This window comes from Notolepis coatsorum (assembly GCF_963971535.1).
Source record: "Notolepis coatsorum genome assembly, chromosome: 7".
NCBI lineage: Eukaryota > Metazoa > Chordata > Actinopteri > Aulopiformes > Paralepididae > Notolepis > Notolepis coatsorum.
In genome coordinates this window covers 127,700,200-127,714,729 of record NC_140171.1, presented here as the reverse complement: position 1 = coordinate 127,714,729, position 14,530 = coordinate 127,700,200, and the positions used below count along the sequence as shown (strand labels likewise).

At 42.3% G+C, this 14,530-nt stretch overlaps 1 protein-coding gene across 1 annotated transcript in view; it reads left to right on the top strand.

The window, feature by feature from the left end:
- The window catches only part of usp43a (ubiquitin specific peptidase 43a), a 159,236-nt gene extending 144,987 nt beyond the window's left edge, over positions 1-14,249 (top strand). The window contains exons 10-14 of the mRNA XM_084319112.1: positions 2,928-3,047; positions 5,549-5,783; positions 8,061-8,219; positions 8,867-9,028; positions 10,307-14,249. Coding sequence (XP_084175238.1) covers positions 2,928-3,047; positions 5,549-5,783; positions 8,061-8,219; positions 8,867-9,028; positions 10,307-11,643 — 2,013 coding nt within the window. The 3' untranslated portion in view covers positions 11,644-14,249. The remainder of the gene's footprint in view (positions 1-2,927; positions 3,048-5,548; positions 5,784-8,060; positions 8,220-8,866; positions 9,029-10,306) is intronic.
- Positions 14,250-14,530: the final 281 nt, after the last annotated feature.

Here is a 14,530-nt window from a genome sequence, read left to right as displayed (position 1 = left end):
ATATTTCCATTCATTATCCATCCAGGGAGCATGGTGTTATCATAGGGAATGAGTCTGCGATCGCAAAAGTGCAATACCGGCCACATCCTACCAGGCGGCGGTATCGAGCACCCTTTGAAACCTTGTGTCTTGGACTGTGCGTCGATTATATGGGTCCGGGTCGGCTATTTTTCTCCGGGCAAGGGGAGCGGTTATAACGCTCAGATTGAGAAGAATCAAGTACTCCCGATCCATGTTCTGTGGTGGATTATGTTGGCGAAACAATGGACATCAATACTTGGAATGGCGATCAGATAATTGGAATATTCTTTTTGGGGTACATCCTAGTCAAGGTAAGGGCTATATGATATCAATCTTGCGTTTATCCAAGAATGTCTTCATTGCGATCCGAGCGCATGTGTGTAACGTTAGTCCGCAACATATTCCGTTGGTGACGATCAAAGCATCAAAAAACTCCCCCCTCCCCCCACCCTTTCATGCATTCATGATGGGACATAATACCTATCATATGCATTTGATTTTTTTATTGTATCGTGTGTAGGGACGACATGCCAATGCATTTAGTATAATACACGTTGCGCGCTATTACCAGCCTCCCAGGAATTACCCTAGACCGCTCTAAAACCATACTTATATTCACCACGGTATAAAACGGGAATGTATGGATGAAAAAAAAAATTCTTTTTCACATATTGAACGATAGATACTCTATGTCAAATGGGCCATAGTATTGTATCCATAGCTATAATATAGAATATAGTTATAGCCCTGCAAACACTGCCACGTATTCCTATACTTTAGAACGCTGGCCTTTTAACCACAGCATTTTAAAGTGAATTGTATCCTTTTAAATGCCCTTTTACAATAAAAAAAATAGTGCTTAGGAAAGTGCTTGAAAGTCCTTGAATTTTTATTTGCAATGTCTGTGGGAACCCTGTTTAAAGTTAGAGCTCCCCAAGAAGCAGAAAAGCACACTAAGCCATCGTGCTGATAATGACAAAGTTGGCTGTTAACCCACAAGCTAATTCAAACAATTACCCTGTGGCTTAACAGCCAACATTGTCATTATCACAGTTTATGATTATGGCACAAGTGTTTTATAGATTCTGATAATGACAAAGCTGGGCTGTTAACCCACAGGGTAATTGGTTGAACCCCGCGCCAGGAGTGATTTTGGGCCTGTCTCAGTGTATATGAGAGTTAGAGAGTTCCCATGTTTGTAGTGGGCGGGGATGGAGCAATAAAATGTAGTGAGCATATGCATACATGGTGACAATAGAATCATAGTATATAAGAAAATTGAGAAATTGAGTAATAGATAGAACTACTGCAAGCGTATGGATACAGGATGAGATACAATAGCTCAGGAGAAGCCACTCAGAAGGTTCAGCACTGCAGGCCAGACAGAAGGCGATTTGAAGCTGTTCCATGGGACCGGTTGAGACAGAGACAGAGGTTAAAAAGGTTTTTCCATGTCTGCAGAAAAGCAGACATGGAAGCAAATATACATCCTAACTAAACTAGACAGCTTAATCTAAGGGTCAGTCCCCGACCAGGTGAGATCAGGGTAGGTTGAAGGAGAGAGAGAAAAGATGGGTCTTAAGCAGGGATTTAAAAGCTTCGACAGAGGAGGCGCCCCTGACGACGGCAGGTAATTTGTTACACAGGTAGGGAGCGCGGTAGACCAAGGCTCTGTGGCCGGCGGATTTCTTTTTAACCCTAGGAATCGATAGAAGCCCCGCATTTTGTGAGCGCAGAGCATGAGCGGGCGAGTATCGAGAGATGAGATCGGATAGATAGAGCGGTGCGAGCCCATTAAAAATTTTGTAGGTGAGGAGTAGCACTTTAAAGTCAGATCGGGCTTGAATAGGAAGCCAGTGTAGGCCGGACAAAACTGGTGTGATGTGATCACATTTTCTAGTTTTAGTTAGTATCCGTGCAGCCGCATTTTGCACGAGTTGAAGATTTTTGATGCTTGAATTAGGTAGGCCTGAAAAAAGTGCATTACAGTAGTCTAGACGTGATGAGACAAAAGCATGAATTATGGTTTAAGCATCAGCCAGAGTTAAAATGGGGTGAATTTTTGCGATATTACGAAGATGGAAGAAGTCAATTTTAGTAGTAGTGGTGTCTGTCTCAGGGGTTCACCGGAGTTAACCCTTTCACTGCCACACTACCCAAGTGTTAACCCCTTTCACTGCGACAATACAGAAGGTTAACCTTCTCTAGTGTGGTAGTGAAAGGGTTAACCAGCCTCTGCTTATGGAGGTCGTGTTTGGATGTGCTACGTACGTCATTGTCAGAGGCCTCTGACCTGGTAGAGAGGCGGTTTTTCACCACCAGGCTTTACCCAGAGTGCAGTGCAGTGAATGGGCTGGTAAAAGTATTAAAGGGATAGTTCTGGGTTCGGACCACTAGCCCTATTTCTTGCTCACCAATGGTTTCAGAGTGGATCAGAGTCCTTTCTCAGCACAAATCCATGCTGTTCCTCATACTAGCTCCGGATAGTTATTAGCCGCAAACCAATCCAAAGTTAATGGGGTCACACTCCTGTCTGTACAAGCTGCTGATTATTGACTTTGTGTCGCACTGTGGGGTCAAGGTCAGTGAGCCTCAGTCAGCTTGTACAGAGAGGGGCTTTGGTACAACAGGTTCACATGTCTAGCTTTAGGAGAGATTTTATTATTTATTTATTAATTAATTAATTAATTTATTATTTTATTGTTCATAAATACTGACTGAACTGTCCTGGACCAAGAAGAACATAATAAATTACTTTTTAAATGGTCCCCTTTAAGTGAATTATGATTGAAACAATACTATATCTGATTATTTCTTTGTCTCTGCTTCACAAAATATTGACTGACTGATGCCTGATTTATTGATTTATTGATTTATTGATTTATTGATGTATTGATTGCCTCCAGCTTGCCCCAGACGATGCGTGGAAGTGCCCCCACTGTAAGCAGCTGCAGCAGGGCGTGGTGAAGATGAGCCTGTGGACTCTCCCTGACATCCTCATCCTGCACCTCAAACGCTTCAGACAGGTACAACTATTTCTGTTTGTTTTTCTGTCTTGTTTCGCTGAGGAATATATTTGGTTCAGTTTTTTTTTTTTTTAACATTCATTTAATAATTTCTCTGTGTAATGATATGCTGCTTTGTTTTGTTTGGACATTCATATTAAGGCAAGGCACCCCAGTTGAAAATGGTGATTTTGGCTGGATAGGAAGATGTTTTTGCCTCCACAACTACTGCAGTTCCACAACAAGTTCCAATGCTTGTTGTAACATTATATATATTTGTCTTTTTGCCATTTTATTATAAAACCAGGGACAAGTGCCTCTCTCTAGCCTCCGTTACACGCAACCAGCGCAGACAAATGCACCAGACATAGATATGATACGGTAGATAGATACAGCCGAGAATGGTACAGTATGGCTCCTTTCAGAGTTCTAGATAACCATGGTATGGCTCCTTTCAGCGTTCTAGAGAACCGTGGTATGGCTGCTTGCTGTGTTCTAGAGAACCGCGGTATGGCTGCTTGCTGTGTTCTAGAGAACCATGGTATGGCTGCTTGCTGTGTTCTAGAGAACCATGGTATGGCTGCTTGCTGTGTTCTAGACTAGAGAACCGTGGTATGGCTGCTTGCTGTGTTCTAGAGAACCATGGTATGGCTGCTTGCTGTGTTCTAGACTAGAACCGCTCATCTGACTTCTCGAGATATTTGAAAAGACACACACACACATACGGATTCCTTCCTTTATAGTTAGATGGTGCATTTTAAGTGCTTTTTCATTATACTTTTTTTTATATAAATAACTCATAATATAATTTTATTATTTTCATCACATTGACTTAATCCACTAGAAAATAGAATTACTTTTTTAATGAAATATCTGATTTGAGTATGTTAATAACTAAATATATAAAACGAATACTACATTTACATTTACATAAATAAAATAAATCTAACCCTAACTAACCTTACTGTCATGCACTTGTCCTAATATACTAACCAACACTGTAGCACTCAACACGTTGATGAACATTGTTACTCAGCTGATAGAGTTGTACCCTTCCTGCTGTCTTGTTGTACAAAACTTGTAAGTCGCTTTGGATAAAAGAGTCAGCTAAATGACAAAATGTACCGTAATTTTCGGACTATAAGCCGCGCCTTTTTTCCCCATTTTTCGACCCTGCGGCTTATATGTGACTCGACGTGACCAAACCCGAAAATGTAAAAATCTAAATATTGCTTTCTTGACTGCATTGAAATGTTATTTATCTGTTCCCTTATTTGCTAAACTTAATACAACTTGTAAATTAGTTAATTCTTGTTATTTGTCTGACAGTATTGTGTCCCAATGCTAATTACATATGGTAATTAAACATTAAAACACCTGCAGCTTATAGTCCAGTGCGGCTTATATATGTACACATCATTCAATTTAGCCGCTGCGGCTTATATTCAGGTGCGGCTTATAGTGCGAACATTTCGGTAAATGTAATACTAAAAAGAATACAAACTGATTTATTTTATACCCACTGTGTAAAGCTTCGTTCAGATTCCCCCCTATTTAACTGTTGTTTTTTTTTACTATATATTTCTAATATCTACCCTTTCTTTTATATAGCTTCTCAAGTTCAAGTTCCTTTTATTGCCACACAGCCAGGCCGGTGGAATTCAAGCACGGTTCAGGTGGTAGCTGCGACAATACACCACAAATAACATAAAAGACACATGGAACAGTACAGTACGAAAAAATACAGACATCAGGTACAACGTAACGAAACATAACAGCATGGGGTAAAATTAGGAGGAGTTGAGCAGTTGTATGGCCTTGGGGAAGAAACTATGATTGAACCTCCCAGTTCGACTACCCGGTGACCTGAACCTCCTACCAGAGGGGAGGTGTTGGAAGAGGTGGTGAGCTGGGTGCAGAGGGTCACTAATGATTAATGATTTTGTTTGCGCGTGTGATGGTATGATGTTTGTGTATGGAATCCAGAGTGGGGAGTTTGCAGTTGATGATTTTGGATGCCCTTTTTATGATCCTATCTAGTCTGTGTAGTGTGTGTTTGGGTGTGTTGCCGTACCATACAGTAATGGATAATGACAGAATGTTTTGTATTATGGCTGTGTAGAATTGGACCTTGTATTTCCTGAGTTGTCTGAGGTGAAATAGTCTTTGATTAGCTGTTTTGAGTAGATGAGTGGTGTGATTCTCTCTCCTTGTACAGTGTCCTTGAGTCTGAGAAAGGCACTTCTCTCTTCAAATTAAATCTATTATTATTATTAACCCGTTCACTACCACACTACCAAAGGGTTAACCCTTTCACAACCACACTACAGAAGGTTAACCCTTTCACTGCCACACGACAAAGGGTTAACCCTTTCACTACCACACTACAGACGGTTAACCATCTGTAGTGTGGTAGTGAAAGGTTAACCTTCTGTAGTGTGGTTGTGAAAGAGTTAGGCCACAGAAACATATTCTGTGCTATAATGATTCAAACATGTAAACAATAAGGAATGTTGGAACAGGTGGGCGAGCGGAGGAACAAGCTGTCCACCCTGGTGCGTTTCCCCCTGGCTGGGTTGGACATGGCGCCCCATGTGGTGAAGAGGAGCCAGAGCATGAGGAACCTGAATCTGGGCCCCTGGCCCCCGGCCTGGAAGCACAACCAGCCCTCCGACCTGACGCTGCCCCTGGACTACCTGTACGACCTGTATGCTGTGTGCAACCACCACGGAGGCATGCATGGAGGCCACTACACTGGTACTGTATAGTCTGTATAGGGAGGTGTAGTGGTTACGTCATTGTTGTTTCCGGCCGGTCCACCTTGCTGGAAATTGCTAAATCCTTTCTAAATCGTCTCGTTTAAAACAAATAAAGTGTGTGTATTCATCCACAATCTATAGCTCAACATGAAACAATTCACAATTAATTGTAAAATAATTACGTATAATTTTATTTCAACCAAAAATGCTTGCATTTTGTGCAAAAATGGAAAGCTTGCCAATGTTCATGAGGCAGAATTATTACAATAGCCGATAATACATTTTCCAAATGATAAATTCCTATACGGGTGGACCGCGAGGGAAACTAAAGTGATGTCAGACTACACCTCCCTATGCTTATTCGCTGATGTCTTCGCCTATACTTGTTGAATTGACTGATTGCAAACCCCCTCCCTCTCTCCTTGACCCTCCTCACAACTCTTGCTTCCCTCATACAAACAGACTTTGCAACAGTTGTGATTGGAGGATCAAGAAAAGGGGGCAGAGTTTGAGATAGCTCCATCAGCTCACCCATTCACAAACTCTCCTGTCAATCTCTCACTCACTCACTCGGGAAGAGAGTATCGTATTAAGTGCATGTATTTATACAACATCTAGTCCCAAACATGCATAGTGAGACATTCTATGAGTGCTGTGATACTGTATCACTGTTTTACTCACCACACTATAGTATATACAGTAAATCAAATTTATTTTTCAAATCAAATATATTTGTAAAGCCCGACAACACACTTTAATGTCCCCATGGGCCGGACACGTCTCCTTTAAACAAGTCAAGAAGAAACATCACAATAAATCAAGAACAGGGGCGCCCTCGTGGCGCATACCATAGTGCCTCGCGCACCTACGCGACCGACCCGGGTTCGATCCCAGCTTCTGTCGTTATTTGTCGCATGTCCTCCCCACCTCTCCTCCCGTTCGCTCTCTCCTCTGTCGGTCCTGCGTGACCAATAAAGCTGTAAAAATGCTAAAAAATTATAAAAAAAAAATAAAAAATCAAGAACAAAACAAAAACACCATGAAATCCAAAATAAAATGTAAAATAAATTAATTAATTCTAAATACAACAAAGAGGCTCGGTACCAATGGACTTCTTCATTCGACAGTGTTCGGGCAGTGACGCATTACTAGTAATGCGTTACAGTAATAATATTTCAATTTCACTAATCACTAATCACTGGCTGGGTGGTCATTAAAGAAATTTATTGAAATTGATTGATATTATAGTTTCCATAAAGAAAATGTGTCGTTACTCCATTACTTAGATTTTTTGAAGAACATCATTGTTGATCTGTAATCTATCCAGAACTGCACTCGCACAGTAAGAAGATCCAATATCAAACAGTGGGGACTCTGAATGAAACAGTAGTAAACCCTCAGCTCGGTCTCCGAGGAGCCCCTACTTCACACTTCTGTTGAGCCAGCTGTGCTTTTGTAGTCGTTACTAAACGTCTAATGCTGCAGGAAAACAGCTACTGGTTTCCAGTTAGCAAACCAGACATGTGCTCTGTTGGAAACAAAGATCTAAGCTCAATGCAGTTCTGTCTTTGCCGTATCTTGCGCATCTGGTGTTGTGCGAGATGTGGTTGTTGTGGTTTTGGTTTGGTTTGGTTTGGTTTGGTTACCCAAACATGATCATTCACACAGAGGACACGAAAGGAAGCAATTGCCAGTTGTGGGGGGGGGGGGGGGGGGTCCAATGGAAAAGTAATAAATTATAATGTGTAGTGTAACAGATTACTTCTCCCAGGGAGTAATACGTAAAGGAATACTATTACTTTTGAAATTAATCAATTAATAAATAATTTGGGATAATAATAATAATAATAATAATAATAATAATAATAATAATAATAATAATAATAATAATAATAATAATAATAATAATAATAATAATTCAGGAGTACAGTTTTGAGTAAACTGTAAAACATTCTTTAAAAAAAAAAGTTTTACCTTGCAGCATATTTTCAGTTTTTTTTCTTATATAAAAATATATTTCGTTTTTAAGAATTTGTAAAGGATGGGCAAAAATAAGCATGACGTGCTTCAGCCTATTCCTTTTTTTCGGTCGTTGATTTTGGATTTTGTGTGTGAGCTTGCCTTATTATGTACATTTGTGATTTTCTATTTTTATTATTTTTCCACACTGGTGTTTTTGATTTGTCTGTAAATAAGAGACCGTAAAATAAAAAACTTCATTCATTCATTCATTCATTCATTCATTCATTCAGTTGACATTGATTTTCTAATGCAGCCTACTGTAGGAACTCCGTGGACGGCCAGTGGTACAGCTATGACGACAGCAGCGTGGACCTGGTGCCGGAGGAGGAGGTGTGCACCAGGGGGGCCTACATCCTGTTCTACCAGAGACGCAACACCATCCCCCCCTGGTCGGCCAGCAGCTCCATCAGAGGTCATAATCATAATAATAATAACTTGGTTTTTCTATAGTGCCTTTCATGAAACCCAATGTCGCTTTACATGGGGCGAAAAACAACAATTAACAGACATGGTGGACAGACACACAACATTCAATGTAGGACGTTAGGGGTCAAAGGCCATGTTGAAGAGGTGCGTTTTGAGGAGTTTTTTGAAGGAGTCCAGAGTTGGGGGGCGTTGCGGAGTTCTGCGGGGAGGGGGTTCCAGAGGGTGGGAGCTGCCACACTGAAAGCTCTGTCCCCAAAGGTGGACAAACACACAACATTATATGAATGCTACACAAAGGTACGCAGAGCTGATCACTGGTCTGTTGTTATTCTATAATCTTTTGTTGTTGATAAATAGACAACAGTTATTGAGTCTCAGATAAACACATATATGATTTGTTCTGTCTAAAACGGGTGCATTTTTGTATAATTCCTAGGACAATCGAAGGTGAAATCTGAAATGGTAATACATTTAGAGCCAATGGTTTTCACTGAAAAGCTTCACCTACTGTGCTTTCAAACCCATAACAAGCAACAATATAACCCATAAAAACGAAGGTTGCATAAGGTTTATATGCCTCTCTCTCTCTCTCTCTCTCTCCCCTCTCTCTCTCTCTCTCTCCCTCTCCGTCAGGCTCCACCAGTTCATCCATGTCGGACCACTGGCTGGTCCGTCTGACGGGGGACAGTAAGAGAGGCAGCCTGGTGTCTCGTTCCTCCACCACCTGCCCCTCCTCCGTACCGGACTCCCCGGAGTCTCCGGTGTTCCGCGATGACCCCCTGAGAGAGGAGAAAGGTGAGAGAGCCTCCTCTGTTTTGCTTACTGGAACTGGGATGTCAAATCTGGGGGCCGCTCCGTAGACAAATAAATGTGGCTCTGACTTTGTGAGGTCATAAAATGTTTGCGTGAACTCTTTACACCCAAATGAGGTTTATATTCTAGCATTGCTAGAAGGCCTGAACCAGACATTAAAACCTCATTTGGGTCTAAGAGCCCCCGCCAACCTTTTATGGCGTCACAAAGTCAGAGCCCTATTTATTGTCTATGGAGTGCATTGGAGCAGCCCCAGATTTTATATCCCCGTTACATCACCGATTGGACGGTTTTCTCTCTGATTTCTAACTTCAGGAGAGAGTGGTGGAGACTGGAAAGGTCCTGTCTCATCCCACGGGATGAATTCTTAAAATGGGTGGCATTCTTCTTTTAAAGTCTTTCGAATCACATCTAATGAATGATTCCATCTCATCTCATGTCATTGTGTTCAAATAGTCCTGTCATCATCTGGTTCATCATTATCACCATAGTAGTGTTGTTAGTGTTGTTTAATTTCCCTTTTTAGTAGTGTTGTTAGTAGTGTTTAATTTACCTTGTTAGTAGTGTTGTTAGTGTTGTTTCATTTCCCTTTTTAGTAGTGTTGTTAGTGTTGTTTCATTTCCCTTGTTAGTAGTGTTGTTAGTGTTGTTTAATTTCCCTTGTTAGTAGTGTTGTTAGTGTTGTTTCATTTCCCTTGTTAGTAGTGTTGTTAGTGTTGTTTCATTTCCCTTGTTAGTAGTGTTGTTAGTGTTGTTTCATTTAACTTGTTAGTAGTGTTGTTAGTAGTGTTTCATTTCCCTTGTTAGTAGTGTTGTTAGTGTTGTTTCATTTCACTTGTTAGTAGTGTTGTTAGTGTTGTTTCATTTAACTTGTTAGTAGTGTTGTTAGTAGTGTTTCATTTCCCTTGTTAGTAGTGTTGTTAGTAGTGTTTCATTTCCCTTGTTAGTAGTGTTTCATTTCCCTTGTTAGTAGTGTTGTTTCATTTCCCTTGTTAGTAGTGTTGTTAGTGTTGTTTCATTTAACTTGTTAGTAGTGTTGTTAGTGTTGTTTCATTTCCCTTGTTGTTAGTGTTGCTGTTTCATTTCCCTTGTTAGTAGTGTTGTTAGTGTTGTTTCATTTCCCTTGTTGTTAGTGTTGCTGTTTCATTTACCTTGTTGGTAGTGTTGTTAGTAGTGTCATGTTTCATTATCTAGATAATTAAAAGGTAATTAAAATATTTAGTGAAGATTATAAATATGATTTCCTATCTCTATATGTCAGGTGGATTTGAGAACAGGCCGTTTATCCGGGGCCTCCAGGGCCGCAGCGTCAGCATGAGAACCCCCACCAAGACCAAGGACACCCTGAGCAAAGTGCTCCCTCTGCGCTGGTCCCTGGGCTCCAAGGAGAGACGGAAACCCCAGCCAACACCTCCCCCTATCCCCGCGCCGGCCCCGGTGGAGCTGGTGGAGTACCTGGAGTCTGGCCGCCGGCCGCGATGTACCAAGGACCCCATCACGACGCTGATGACCGGACAGACAACGGGCACCAAGGAGATCTCCGAGAGCAAGGCTAGAGTTTGGTCGCCAAGCAGGGCCACTCTGAGCTGCATCGGCCGGGCGGGAGAGGAGCCTGAGTCCCAGCAGGGGTCTGAGGGCCAGAGGAGGCCACCGGACAAGACGGCCAGTCTGAGACGCAGCGCCAAGGGGAGCCAGGCGAGAGACGAGGCTGAACGCAGTGCCAAGGGGAGCCAGGCGAGAGACGAGGCTGAACGCAGCGCCAAGGGGAGCCAGGCGAGAGACGAGGCTGAACGCAGCGCCAAGGGGAGCCAGGCAAGAGACGAGGCTGAACGCAGCACCAAGGGGAGCCAGGCGAGAGACGAGGCTGAACGGAGCACGAAGGCCGCCACCATGAGCAGCAGCTCCAGCAGCAACACGCTGACGAGGAGGAAGGACACCAGGAAGCAGGGTTCTGAGATGACGAAGAGCTCCAGCGCCGGTGTCCAGTCCACCTCCAACAACAACCCCCGTGACGGGACCCTTCGAAGGGACAAAGGGGACGGGGGGGCGAAAGGCAATAGGGGAGACATCCAAGGGGAACCTGCGGGTCCACACGGAGCGGATCCCAAGCCCAGGAGAGAGGAGTTTAGGGGCCACGAGGGGCTTCTCTCCTTCTTCAGAGGCAGCTTCCTGAAGAAAGAGAAGGACTCACAGAGGTCAAAGGAGAGCGGGTCTGGAAAGGGAGCAGGCAAGGCGGGGGGCACCAGGGGCTCTTCCAGGTCGTCCCTCTCCAACGGAGGGGCAGGAGGGGGCACCGGGGCGGAAGGTAAGCCCAGCGGCGTGAGCTATAAAGGCGACATGGAACTGGCGAACGGGAAGGCGGGACGCAGCGCAGCCAACATCAAGCGCTCCCAAAGCTCCTCCAACATTCCCATCAAGGCGGAGCAGCAGAGCCTGCGCAGGACGGCCTCCCTGCACCGCAACGGACTGAGCGCAGCGCCGCCCCCCCCGCGCGTGCCCCTGACCACAGACAAGCCGTCTTATGGCACCCTGCAGAGGACCCGCTACAGCACCACCTCCCTGGGACGCAAGAGGGCGGTCCCTGAGTCCAGCTTCTGACTCACGCACACACACACACATAGGGTTGGGCACCGAAAACCGGTTCTAATAGGAACCAGTTCCTAACTTCCGGTTCTGGAACCGGAAGTAACATATTTGCATTTCGATTCTTAATTTCGATTAAAAAATTTTTTTTATTTTACTTTGTTAATTAATACCATAGTTACAGTACAGCAACCAAATTAAACTGTATCAAGTCAACTGAAAATGTGAATAGTATGAAAAAAATCTAAATTTCTCCTGCAAATGGAGAATCGGAATTGGAACCGGAATTGTTCAAATCCAAATGATGCCCAACCCACACACACACACACACACACACACACACACACACACACACACATACACACACACACACACAGTAACATGATTCACTGAAGCATTAGCATAAAAAAGGCGAACGCCAAATACAACAGAAAGGCACGCATCCATGCACATACACATATATGAGTGCACATACACGTGTATGAGTGCACACGCACGGATGCCGGTCCTCTGACACGGAAAACACAATGACGCACAGTCTGTGGAATCAAAGCAATAGAGCTTAACTTGAAGTGGTAGTACGCCTTCGTGTCACCGGGAAATGAAGGAACGTGTAAGTGGTTGTTGCACCCTGTGGTTGAGTAAATGAAGGATGTTTTAATTATTCTTTTTTTATTATTATTATTCTGGGACGAATTAAAGGACCAGAAAGAAGGAGATGTGACATGAATGCAGAGGTAGAAAGAGTACTAAAACACATTTACTCAAGCAGAGAGATACTGTTGCATAAAGAGGACATTATTATTGTGTATTTTTCTCAATCATTTTATACTTCCTTGAATCAGTGGAATATTTTGTAACTCATTTATTTGAACAAAATAGTCCAAATTAAATTCTTTATCATTTATTTTCCAGCCGTTTCTTTCTTCCATTGTATCGTTTTGTGATTGGTGCAGCAACACACCACATTTGAACCCTTTCACTACCACACCACAGAAGGTTAACCCTTTCACTACCACACTACAGACGGTTATCACTAATTGGTTAAGTAAAGCTAATTGGTTAATTAAAGCTAATTTGCTTGAACACAGTGAGAAATTGTTGTGAACAGCTTGCTTATGCTTGTTACTCTGGAAACACCAAACCCGGCAAGGAGCACCTACGTATGTCATGTTTCCCCAATGACTCAATAACATCTCAGATAGCCTGGGCAAAACCCATTTGACATTTGGGAAGGTAATGTCTAGAATAACTATTTGTAAATGACGAGAATCGAGAACAGGAAATTACTCAAGGAGTAAATACTTGACAAATTACTTTACGAATACTTGCCTTCTCAAGAAACAAAAACAATTACAGTAGCTTGAGTATAGTTGTGACAAAGAACCATAAGTGAGTTTTTGAAATCTTTTGGACAGTTCATATTATTTGCAGTTGTAAAGTATGAATGTGATATACACATGATCCAAAAGTACTCGACCTTTACTGTCTTTAGCTGACTTACCATTTAAGGTTATTATGACTGTAGGTTTGAAGACTGTGTTCATCTGAGTTCTATGCTTCTTCATCTGAAGTATTCAGTTAAGTAGTTACTTTCCACCTCTGCATCTATGTCAGATTCTGAGTTATATATATATATACTTTTTGTTTGTTTTGTAACAAGTGCCTGAATAACTGATATGCAGTTTAGAGACCAATGAGTTTGTGTGTATGTCTGTTAAACACTGGAAGCATGTCTCTCTTATTTACTCACTGAATAATTGACGTGCACACGCACACACACATGTGTGCACACACACACACACACACACACACACACACACACACACACACACACACACACACACACACACACACACACTATCTACACTTGTGTCTTATCACAGTATACAGTAATAGTCAGAGTTCATCACTCCTTTTTGAATGAATAGTTTTTTCTCATGGTCAAAACATTGATTGTGTCCCTTTTATGAGAATGTCCTGTAGCTGCTCAGTTGGTAACTTCTTTGTTTCTTTTTTCAAATGTTAATGTTGATTGGAAGTATATCACATGGGAGAGGTTTAGTAGTTGTATCTACAGCTCAGTTTACACAGGAAGGTACAGCAATATCTTATTTGCTTACGTACTGACTCAGACCTTTTGTTTTTTCCCATCCTGTCTATGAAAAGATAAGATATGTGTCTATAAGGGTTCGAAATATTTTTGTATCTGTTCCTGCATAAATCCAACATGGCCACTCTCATCATTCATCATTGTGTAAATTCTAATGAGCTTCTAAGATGATTGGTGATGTTGAAATACTCATTGTGAATGTGAAGAAAGAGGCAGAGGTGATGCTGGGTGGGGAGTAGCTACCTGTTCTAATATCCTCACATCATTATCAAGGTTTCAATGGGCACTTTCTGTCTGCAACCGTTGTGATTGGAGGTTTGAGGAAAAGGGGGCGGGGCTTGAGATAGCCCAGTTACTGTATGTTTCCCTTAAAGGAATAGTGCCATTTGGAATTATTAGTTTGATGCTTTTTCTTCACCAGACTCTTGACATGTTAGGGGGAAAAGTTCCTATATTAGTTTCCCATTAAACTTAAGCTGACTGTTAGAAAATAAAAATAGACATCTTTTGCCGAACCACTGCTGCCTGGGCGCAGTGATTTCATCGTCTCAAAACCCCAGTTTTTTTCAAAAAGCAACAGCTTTTTTTTTTATTTCTCCACGTGGTAAATACACAGGTCACAACATGTTTACAGGAAAGATTTGGAGTTGTATTTGGAGTGTATTTCGTGACTGTTGGGAACTAGGCTACACTGGCACACCTACTTCCAGTGAATGACGCTAAGCTAACGGTGCGGCTGTTCCCTAAGCCTAATGCATGCACAGAGAAGAAAAGGGTATGTATCTGCTT